At 34.0% G+C, this 12,353-nt stretch overlaps 1 protein-coding gene across 7 annotated transcripts in view; it reads right to left on the reverse strand.

Annotated features, from left to right (window-relative positions):
- Rad17 (RAD17 checkpoint clamp loader component) overlaps positions 1–12,353 on the reverse strand; it is a 35,682-nt gene that overhangs the window by 15,775 nt on the left and 7,554 nt on the right. For all 7 annotated transcript variants that reach the window (XM_027951588.2, XM_071612527.1, XM_027951587.2 and 4 more), the window contains 6 exons: positions 9,327–9,483; positions 7,262–7,398; positions 6,722–6,774; positions 6,405–6,530; positions 6,243–6,312; positions 2,560–2,671 (listed from right to left, as the gene is read on the reverse strand). In XM_027951588.2, coding sequence (XP_027807389.1) covers positions 2,560–2,671; positions 6,243–6,312; positions 6,405–6,530; positions 6,722–6,774; positions 7,262–7,398; positions 9,327–9,483 — 655 coding nt within the window. The remainder of the gene's footprint in view (positions 1–2,559; positions 2,672–6,242; positions 6,313–6,404; positions 6,531–6,721; positions 6,775–7,261; positions 7,399–9,326; positions 9,484–12,353) is intronic.

Below are 12,353 nucleotides of genomic sequence, written 5' to 3' on the forward strand. Positions count from 1 at the left end.
TTTTTAATAGACAATAATTATAAAATACATGAACTGTGTCAGAATCCTCTTTAGGAGGCTAGTAAAAATGGAAAAAAATGGGGCTGGGGTTATGGCTCAGTGGTTGAGTGCTTGCCTTGCCTGTGTGAAGCACTAGGTTCAATCCTCAGCACCACATAAAAAAGTAAATAAATAAAGATATTGTGTCCATCTACAACTAAAAAATATTTTAAAAGAAAATGGAAAAAAAAGGTTATTTAAAATTATCTCATAATCTCCAGCACCAAAAGAAAAAAAACTCATGATGCCTATTGCAAATTTTCACATACATAATGACACGTTAATGCATTAGTATCATCTTGGTTTCTCATGGTGTTATATATATACCTTACCGCCTTTGGTGCATGATATACACTATTTAATCCTCACAGCAATTCTATGAGGGAGGAATAATTATAACAGTTAAAGAACTGAATATAAAGAATTTAAGTAACTGGCTTAAGGTCAACAGTGAATAATGAGAACCCAAGAAGTCCAGATTCAAATCGTAGTATTTATTTCATTAGGCCGATCAGAGAATTAAATTGGAAAAACCATGGAATTGCTCAGATACTTCTTGATCTACTCAAAAATTATATTCTTCACTTTAAAACTTCTGAGCCCAGAGCAGTAACATTAGGACTCCAAATTGGTTCATGTTAATTTTTCTACCTCATAGATTCCAGCACTAAACTTAAGCATGTTTGTTTTGTTTTTTCCATAGAAATATGCGAAATTCTGATTTTATTTTAAAAAATGTTTAATTATTTGTGGTACTGGGAACTGAACCCAGGGATGCTCCACCAATGAGCTATAGTCCCGGTCCTTTTTATTTTTTATTTTGAAACAGGGTCTCACTAAATTGTTGAGTCTGGCTTTGAATTTGTGTGGTAGTCCTGCCTCAGCCTCCTGAATAGGTGGGATTATAGGCCTGTGCTAGTGTACCCAGCTTACTTAACTTATTTTTTTATTTATTTTTGGTACTGGGGATAGAACACAGGGGCACTGAACCACTGAGCCATACCCCCAGCCCTTTTTTGTTTTTCTAATAGACAATAATTATAAAATACGTGAACTGTGTCAGATCCTCTTCTTTAGAGACAGGGTCTCACTGAGTTGCTTAGCCCCTTACTAAATTTCTGAGGCTGGCTTTGAACTTGCGATCTCCTGCCTCAACTTCCGGAGCCACTGGGATTACAGGCGTGCGCTACCACACCTGGCACTTCACTTACTTTTTATACAACCCCATGAGATAGGTTCTTATATAAAGAAAATAGAGGCACAAAAAATGAAGTTACTCACACAGGCCTACCCAACTATTGCTAAGACTGACCTTCAAATTTTGATCCTCCTATCTCAGCCTCCCAAATTGCTGGGATTACAGGCACATGCCATCATACTTGGTAGGCCTATCCACTTGTTAAGTGACAGAAAGAGGATTTTCCCTAATAAGTGACTTTAAATAATTTTAAAAGGCAAAGTAGCAAATCATATAAATGAATCCAGGTTTGTCTCAAACAGACATAAGTTCTTTGCACCAAGCTTCAGAGTTACATATGTAAACAATGATATATTTATAAAGGGGTGTATATTCATGTGTGTATGTATAAAATTTTAAGTCACTGTATCAATAAAAGTGTAGATAGGTATAATCCCCTCTTACTGGAGATATGTTCAAAGAACCTCAATGGATGCCTGAAATTTCAGATAGTACAATGCTCCATGTACTGTTTTTTCCTACATATATAACATACACAAATTTAATGCCTTTCCAACTTAACTAAGTATTTATCATGTACTGTGTCCATATGCAACTTTTATAAGTTTGAGGTGTGACAACAAAACTAGCACAATTTCTTTTCCCTTTCATATTTTCAGGGATAAAAGATTCCTTCGTATCAATAGATCTTAGCAATCCCAGCATACAATTTTTTTTCTTTCCTCATTAAGACAAGAACTTTCAACTTCTCACTTAAAAGCTAGCACTTTATGATTTCTCTTTGGCATATATGAACTGCCAGCATCACTACTCTTGCACTTTGGGGCCATGATTAAGTAAAATAAGTTGCCTGAACTGTGATGCCATGATAATTGATTTGATAACCAAGATGGCTCCTGACTATCAGGCAGGAAACAATGGACAAAGGGAAGATTCACTTACTGGGTAAGACAGCAAAAGATCTCATTGGATTATTCAGAATGGTGCAAAATTTAAAACCTGTGAATTGTTTACGTCTGGAATTTTTAATTTAGTATATTGAGACTGCAGTCAACCATACATAACTTAAACCACAGGTAAGGGGAACTACTGTATATCAATTATAAGTTAAAATATGTTTAATTTAGGTTGGGATTATTGCTCAATTGTAGGGCATTTGCCTAGCATGTCCAACATCCTGAATGTGATCTCCAGAACAGCAAAAATAAATAAATACAAATTTAAAAAAGAAAGAAAAAGATTAGTTTTATTTCATTTCATGAATAATTAAGAGAAAGTCATTCATCTATCTAATGCTATACAAATGTATCTTTTATAGTTACCTTTTGAAGAAGAAAACTGGAGGCTGTTTATTGCACTTCTGATATCACCAGAACATCCTTGACAAAGCAATTCTAGAGAAGTTTTATTGGGGACAATAATTTTTCCTCCATTCTAAAATGAGAAAATTAAAATTTAAAAAGACTTTTCCTTAAAAGAAAAAAAATTGTAAAGTTAATGGAGATGAATTATATTCTTTCAAACTTAAATGGCAAAAATATCTCCATGTTAAACACTAGTGTTTCAATGACTTAGCATAGCTTAAGATAAAATTCTAGGAGTATTAAATATTGTTTCTGTTTTTACTTTGACCAGGTTATATTTCTAAGTTCTTATTTTCTCACTATATGTACACATGTACACATGCACACATACACAAATAAGGCTGTTTCATATGTTTCAGACATATGTCTACTTTTAAGATATGTATGAAAATCTAAATATATATCTATATATGTTTATATCAATTTACCATATCCTTGTAGTGCAAGTATAAGGCAAGAAAATTTTACCTACCTCTCCTTCTTCAGAAATCCCTAATGGTTTATTGACAAATGACTTATGTGACCCTTCATTACTTATCTCACTTTGGATACTGTAACAACTGATTATTGTAGGAAAATAATACTATACTACAATCCTTCAATGTGTAATTTTATTTTAAAATTTACTAACTAAACTGTTGCAAGAGTTCCTTATGAAAAAGTCTCCTCAAATCCCAAACTTTGTCTTAAGTGTTAACATTAGTTAGTATCTTTTCAGACCTAAGCTCTTCTCAAACTTGTGGGCTCAAGTGATCGTCTACAAAGCCATCTAAGTGGTTGGGACTACAGGTGTGTGTCACTATGGCCAACTATAGTTTAATTTGTTTTATAAATTGCAAATATTATCTTATGTGCTCATGACTATGTTAATTTGTTTTATAAATTGCAAATATTATCTTATGTGCTCATGACTATGTTTTAAATTTGTTTCATTTAACTTTGTTAATGCCTTCTGTTATTTCCTAAGTTTTACATTTTTTAAAGTAAATCTTACATCAGTTATTCTTTATGATTTCAGGGATTTTATTTCTTTCCCCTCTCCAAACTCAATATTTTTCCTTACATTCTTCTAATATTGATTTCTGTATTTAAACATTTAATTCACCTAGAAATTTCTTAAGTGTATAATATGAAGTAAAAATACAACTTTATGGTTTTATCTATGTATATCAAATGGTTTTAACACCATTTTTTGACTTAAAGTCTACTTTCCCCAGAGATTTAAAATGCTACCTACATTATACAGAAAATTCCCATTTACACATGTAGATCTATGTCTGTGCTGTCTTCCCTTTTCATTCTTCTATTTTATTATTGTGCCAATATGACACAGTCATAATATCTATAGTTTCAGATTATGCTATATTTAGATAGTCTTTCCCTTCATTGTTCATTTACAAAACTTGCTTTCTCTTTGCTGTGAATTCCTGTTCCAAATTAACTTTTACTTTTGTTATTAATACATCTAATCAAAAATCATTTTGCTGAACAGGGTGCCATGATGTAAGCCTGTAATCTCAGTGACTTGAGAGGCTGAAGCAGGAGGATTACAATCCAAGGCAGTCTCAGCAATTTAGGTGAGACCCTATCTCAGAATTAAAAAAAAAAAAAAAAGGGCTAGGGATGTAGCTCAGTGTTTAAGTACCCCTGGGTTAAATCCACAGTACTCTATCACCCCCCCCCCAAAAAAAAAACTGTTTTAAGGGCTACGAGGTAGCTCAGTGGTAGAACGTGTTTTAGCATGAACAGGGGCTTGGATTCAATCCCCAGAACCAAAATTAAAAAAACAGAAAACCAAAAGTCCTTGGTAAAACACTGTTTTGAGATGGTATTTGTTTTTAAATATTTCTAAATATAGCTGGGCACAGTGATGCACGCTGTAATCCCAGGGAGGCTTAGGCAGAAGGATGACAAGTTCAAAGGCAGCCTCAGCAACTTAGCAAGACCCTCAGCAATTTAGTGAAACCCTCTCTCAAAATAATAAAAAAAGGGGTGAGGATATAGCTCAGTGGTAAAGTGCTCCTTCAATTTCTAATAACCCCACCTCCCCAAAAAATCTAGATATGGATTATTTGCCAAAAAGAAAATGCAACTTGAAATCACAATCCTTAGAGGCTAAAGAAAATCCCATGAATGTTAATTATTACAAACATACAAATGTGACTAAAATCACGTAAGATGCCAACACTTTTAATATAATTAAGGTAAAAGACATGAGAGATGAAACCGTTCTTTCCAAATGCCTATACTACATTATCATTCTTGGAGAGCCTAAGGCAATATCATAACATATGATCTTATATATGCTTGAAGGACTTGACTAGTGCATTTATTATTGCTTCTGTGATATAAAGTAACAAGGATGACATCAAAACTATACTGGTTCTAACATTCTTTGACATCAATTATTTAGAGTTAAGTATGTTAATTACATAACAAAATATGGCATCTATTTCGACTATACAATATAACTTTTATTGTGTGTGATTCTGGGGATTGAACACAGGTCCTCACACATGCTTGGCAATTGCCATACACATAGCCCTAACAGTTGTTATTTATTCATTAAAATGTTTAACCCTCAAAACAATCTCTTCCTTGGACATTTCCCTCACTTCTTGTAATTGCAACAAAAACTATGTGTCATGCAAGATCTGGGTGATTTGTGGCAGTAAGACAACCTAGAACCATGTGGCTGGAAGAAGTTCCATCAATTTATTTTAATATCATCGCAACTTGGAAGACAGAAAATATGATGTATCAAAAGTGACAACAGCTATTTTACAATAATGTAAATACTATTAATATTACTTACTGAACTGTATACTCTTACATGGTTAAGATGATAAACCATTATTTCACTTTTAAAATTTTTATTTTTGCAATGCTGGAGATTGAACTGAGGCCTTGTGCATGCTATGTAAGCTCTCTACTACTGAGCTATGTCCTGAGCCTATGGTATGTCTCATTGCCACAATTTTTAAAAAATGTATGTTTGTGTTTAACTTTATTTTATTTATCTATTTTTTACGTGGTGCTGAGAATTGAACCCAGTGCCTCACACATGCTAGGCATGTGCTCTACCACTAGACGATAACCCCAGCCCCTATATGTGGCTTTTTATTTATTTATTTATTTATTGGTTCCAGGGATTGAACTCAGGGGCACTTAACCACTGAGCCACATTCCCAGCCCTATTTTGAATTTTATTTAGAGAAGGGTCTTACTGAATTGCTTAGTGCCTCACTTTTGCTGAGGTTAGCTTTGAACTTGATATCCTCCTGCCTCAGTCTCCTGAGCTGCTGGGAGTACAGGTGTGCACCACCACACGCAGCTTGTATGTGTGTTGTTAAATGACAAGGGGACAATAGTAGAAATGAAATGTTGATGATTAAGATATCTAGATTCCTGAAAATACTTTCTTGATGATAACAATTCAGAGCCATAAGACAAGCAAAAGGAAAATTGTAGAAAAAGGTTAGAGAGCTTTTTAATTGATATTTCTTACATTTGCTAACATGAAATGCCTTATAAAATTTTTGAATCCTAAAAACCAAAACCACGTCTCTAACTCCTCTAGTTTACATGTTATGTAAGTGGGGCTTTCTGTAGCTAAAATGTAATATTAATCAGAGAATTACCTTATTAGCTTCTATAGTCACTATTCGGTTAAGAAATTTCATCATAATTGTTGGTGCCACAGGGTTGAAACTGTAAAGTTTTATACAGAAAGATGGTGTTAAATGATTGATTTCAAAATACAACATGTATGTAAACATTATAAGCAGAAATTTATTTCTCACCTAATGTTTGTGATAGAACACTCTTCTTGAATTTCTTTGGGAAAGAGTAACCTATGATTATTATCTCCACTGGCACTGTCAGAGATTATAAATATAAGAGGACACCGGCCAATCTGTACATACTTCCTAAAATAACAAAAACCAACAATGTTGACATTTAAGCCACTTGACATATAATGACTTACTTAATTACCCACCCTCCTGCTTTAATGGTATGGATTGAACCCAGGGCATCATACATGCTAGCTGAACACTACATTCATTAATCCCAAACCACAATGCAAAATTTAAGAATACTGTATTTCACTAATATTTACCTTAGAACTTCATGTAAAGTGTGAGAGTCTCGATAAAACTGGTTAGGTAAATCCTATTAAAAATATAAGACCAATATTAGTATTAGTATTCCACTGCATACTTATTTTCAGATTTATATTTATTAAGATAAGAAGAAATTTTATTTATCCAATGTATTTTAACCATAACTTTCAAATAAATTATGAGAAACATAAAATAGCTGTTAGCCTAAATAGTAAAATGTACTAACAAATACCTCAATTTTCAGATCAAAGTTCTCAGGGTCACTTTAGCAGCTACAGTATGGTGAGAAATAATTTTCCAAATATTTCCTTTGTTTTTCTATACTTAGGCTATTACATTTGTAAAGTCTATTAATTTAAAGCTACTCTATTGTTAACCTACAGCTATGTTATTTAAGGTTACTGAAAAAGCCTTTATGTTTTGGTAATCACAAAGCAACTATTATTGATACTACGTAGGGAGTTAATGTTAACACATAAGATATCTCACAATTGTTTACTAAATAGCTATGACAGGGTTCTAAAAGGTCTCCTTACTTCAACCAGAATTATCTTCTTATCAGTTCTCAGATCATCTCCAAGCATTTGTAATTTGTTATATTTTGTTGCTCTTAGTAGAAACTCTCTGAACACTGCTATCTGAGATTGATATGGAAATGAATGGAAGTTTGATTCTGAAAGAAAACACATTTATCACTTTAATTTTCAACAAATTATACACTAATATTATACACATATATACACCCATGTATAAATTTATTTCCATATACATGATGTAGCCCACAATATGTTAAGATTATTTTATAATGAAACAGTCTCCAATACTGTAAAATTGTTCTAATTTAAAAAGACAAGGATCAATACTGACAACAGTAAATTCTCTGTATCAATGATGTATCGGGGTTAGCTGACTTTAGAAAACAGCTGTCAGTATAAAATTCATACAATTGGTAAAAATATCTCTGACTTTGGATGACACAATTAAGGCTCTTGAAATGGGGGCTGTGGTTATGGCTCAGGGGTAGAGAGCTCGCCTGGCACGTGCGAGGCCCTGGGTTGGATCCTCAGCACCACACAAGCATAAATAAATAAATAAAATAAAGGTATTGTGTCCAACTATAACTAAAAAATAAAATATTTTAAAAAGACCCTTGAAATGAATGCAAGATTATAATTATTGTTGATAATAAAGGTTTAACAACAAAAACAGGATGGCTGATTTGTCAACTTAAAGACAAAATGTCTCTTAAGCTATGTTTCACATAGAAGACTTTAAATGAAGATTTATCTGTCAAAAGTAATGTTAGTATTTGGAAAGCAGCAAAAATTCCAGGAGCATGGGGTACTTGCAACAAAAAGTTGTATTTGCCAAATACATAGAGCATATTAAAGAAGAGCCTGGAGAAGAGATTTTTGAGGAATACTCTACATTAAAATGTCTTTCTAAACAACCCCTTTTACTTCTTAATGGTTTAAGAGATTATGGCTACCCCCAGTTTAACCTTTTATAGTATAAGCAAAACTACAAAAGATTAAAATGATAGTGCTTGTCAGGCTTGGTGGCACATGCCTGTTATCCCAACAGCCATGGAGGCTGGGGCAGGGACTGAAAAGTTCAAAGCCAGCCTCAGCAACTTAGTGAGGCCCTAGGCAACTTAGAAAGATAAAAAATAAGGGCAGAGGATGTGGCTTAGTGGGTAAGTACCCCTGGTTCAATCCCTGGTACCAAAAAAAAAAAAAGAGTATATAAACATGTGTGTAAAGTTATAAAGCTATTTTATAGCTTTAAAATGTTATAATGATTATTTTTTTTGATGTTTGTCTTAAATCCTCCTTCAAAATTCAAAGACCCTCTTTGCCTTATGTTTTGATCTAATTTGATTCTCACAAGTATTTACTAATCTAAGCTATCTTATCAGGAGGCATATTCCTTTAACACATCTTTTTTCTTTGAACTGGGGATTGAACCCAGGGGCACTTAACTACATCTGCAGTCCTTTTGATTTGAGACAGGATCTCATTAAATTGCTGAGGCTGGTCTCCAATTTGCAATACTCCTGCCTTAGCCTTCCTGAATTGCTGAGATTACAGGCTTGGCTATACACGTATGTATGTGTGTGTATATATATATATATATATATATATACACACACACACACACACACACACACACACACACATAAACACACACATATGTGTATATATATATATGTGTGTGTGTGTGTGTGTATATATTTAAGAACTTTATAGTTTTACATAGTAGTTGGGTTCATCCTGACAAACTATACATGCATAGAAATTGATTTCAGTTTTGGCTAACAGATCTTAAAGCTTGATTTCCATTTAAACAAATGAAAAGAACTTACACTATATAATCTCCATAAACATTAAAATATAAGAGTTTGTTACCTAACAAAACAGTTAAGATTTAATCCTCAAGGAATGCCATTCTCTCCTAAGAGCACCTTTCCCTTCTATTGCTGAGATTACTTCCCTTGGAAACTGGAAAGTATGGGAAAAATGCACCCATTTAGCTTCATTTGAAAGCTCCATTAAGCACAAGTTTCCCCTGTTATTACAATGTCTTCACAACAAACCTTACCAAAATTAAATATGTCCTTGAAATCATCCTTTTGGAAGTCTGGTAAAACTGGATTAATCCATTCTTGAACTTGAATACCATGTTCTTTTGACAGTATTTTTATAGTTGTTGTCTTTCCACATCCAGGAGGACCTGTTATTAATAAAATAGATCCACCCTAAAACCAAATACAAACATTAATTAAAAACCAAAATCAGGGCTGGCATTGTGGCTCAGAGGTAGAGTGCTCACTAAGCCTGCATGAGGCACTGGGTTTGATTCTCAGCACCCACATAAAATAAAGGTACTGTGTCCACCTATAACTGAAATATTAAAAAAAATAAATAAACCACCAAAATCATGTGGAGCATGCCTGTAAGCCCAGCGGCTCGGGAGGCTGAGACAGGAGGATATAAAGTTCAAAGCCAGCCTCAACAACTTAGCAAAGCCCCAACCAACTGAGCAGAGCCTTCTCTAAATAAAATATAAAAAGGGCTGGGGATGTGGCTCAGTGGTTAAGAGCGCCTGATTTTAATCCCCAGTACCAAAAACAAAAACAAAATCATGAAGGCCAGGGTGTAGTTGAATAGAGTGATTGCCTAACATGCATGAGCCTGGGGTTTGATTACTAGCACCACAAAAAGAAAAAAACAGAACAAAAAGACAAAAGCAAAGCATGCAAATCACTAGAATGCTACAATATTAATTTTGAATATTCCTTCTAAATATTATTTATTACTTTTACAAATATTTATTGAACATCTGATAGAAGTATACTAAATTTCAGTTAAACAATTTTTTTACATAAAATTAGAGAATGTTAATTCCTAAATAACAAACCCCCTTTCTGATAATACCTCAATTCTTAAATTACATTCTCCTCATGTACTGTTCTGTAGCCAAATTAAAACCACCAAACTTTTGCTAAATTAAGGCAGTAAAGCCTGAAACAATGACTTTTAGAGGTTCCTGAACTCATAAAAACCAATCTTAATACATAAATTTGCAACAGAACATAATTTAATATTATAAAAGCAAAACCTTCTTTTTTGAGAAGACTGTTTGGATATTAGTTTCTTTTAAAAAATGTATATTAAAATGCATATTAGCAGGGCATCGTGGTGCACATCTATAATCATAGCAACTTGGGAGGATGAGGCAAGTTTGAGACCAGCTTCAGCAATTTAGAGACTGCCCCCACCCTCAAAAAGTGGAGGGGGGATTGGGGATACAGTTCAGTGTAAAACATCCCTGGGTTCAAACCAAAAAACAATAACAACAACAAAAACATATTTACCAGACATAGAGTTTGTGGGTCTTAATATCATTAACTCATACAGTAAAATTTATCTACTTTTTGGTACTGGAGATTGAATCCATGGGCACTTTACCACTGAGCTACAGCCCCAGACCTTTTTATTTTTTATTTTGAAACAGGGTCTTGCTAAGCTGCTTAAGACCTTGCTAAACTGCTGAGGCTGATCTTGAACTTGGAATCCTCCTGCCCTAGTTTCCCTAGTCGCTAGTATTATAGGTGTACAACAGCACCCAGCTTTATACAGTAAATTTGATTACAAGGTTAAAGCTAAAAATGTATGAGGGGAAAGATTTCCTATATGCAATGATGGGTTGTAATACTTGCTCATCCGTTTACCTTTATTATCCGGTGTAAGTAAGGGTCTGTGTACTTTAATCTAGAAGACAGCCAGTCCCACTATAAATATGGCAATACATGAGTTATACGGTTACTGGCCATGAGAGTTCAGTGTTAATGAAACAGAAATATAAATTAAATAAGGCATATAAAACTGATATGTTGACAAAAATGTGACCAAAAGTTTACAGCCACCCAATTCTGAAATTTTCTTAGGAACGGCAGTTTAGTATTCTAATGAATGAACTTCTGACTACTTCAAATAATGAGAAATTACTATACTGTCAAGCAAATCAGTTAAAAAAAAAAAAAAAAAAAAAAAGGAAGCCCATACATTTGAAGATAAACTTCTTTTTCAAGTATGACAGCTAAGTGTCTGTTTTATAGCACAGTAGTTAGAGCCACGTGACAGATGTTTTGCTGACAGTAATATAACTAGAAGGTCATCTCTTCTGTTACTGGGGATTGAACCCAGGGGTGCTTAACCACTGAGCCATATCCCTTGCCCTTTTTATTTTGAGACAAGGTCCGGCTACATTGCTTAGGGCCTTGCTACATTACTGAGACTGGCTTGGAACTTTCGATCCTCCTGCCTCAGCCTTCTCAGTCAGTGGGCTTACAGGTAAGCACCAACATGCTCAGCTCATCTTTATTAAAACACTGTAACAGCTGGTGTGGTGACCTATGTCAGTAATCCTAATTACTTGGGAGGATGAGGAAGGAAGATCAAAAGTTCAAAGCCAGGTGCTTTTACCACTGAGCTGCATCCCCAACCTTTTTATTTTGAGATAGGGATTTGATAAGTTGCTTGGTTTTGTTTGAACCCAGATTTGGGTTCCTTCCTGCCTCAGCTTCCGAGCTGTGGAGACTACAGGTATGCATCACTGTGTCCACTTATTTTTTATTCTGAAACTGTCTTGCTAACCTGCTGAGCATGGCCTCAAATTTGCATGTGCAGCTCCCCAACTGTTTTTTTTTTTTTTTTTAAATGTCTTTTAATTACTAAATCATTGAAACATTTGTAAAATGAAAAGTATATGATTGGTTAAAATCCAACATCTTGGTGGGGGAGATTTTAGAACTGTAGAGGAATACTTCCCCCAATACTTCTATATGTACACACCTAAGTTTGTCCAAATGGTAGCATAATAGTAACACCTTCCTAGACTCAAGACATGATAACGTTTATACTAAAAGAATATTACTAAGTGAGAAAACATTGTGGACAATAAAAAATATAAACTACTAGCTTGGGTACAGATCAAAAACAAATCAATAAGACAAACCTTTGATAGAAGAGATAACTACCTAAGAATCTGTACTAAGAGAGATGAGTGAGATTTCTGAGATATCAAAGGCTGACACTGAAAATCCACCTCAAATATATTATCTTT

Source organism: Marmota flaviventris, chromosome 5, assembly GCF_047511675.1.
Source record: "Marmota flaviventris isolate mMarFla1 chromosome 5, mMarFla1.hap1, whole genome shotgun sequence".
Lineage (NCBI taxonomy): Eukaryota > Metazoa > Chordata > Mammalia > Rodentia > Sciuridae > Marmota > Marmota flaviventris.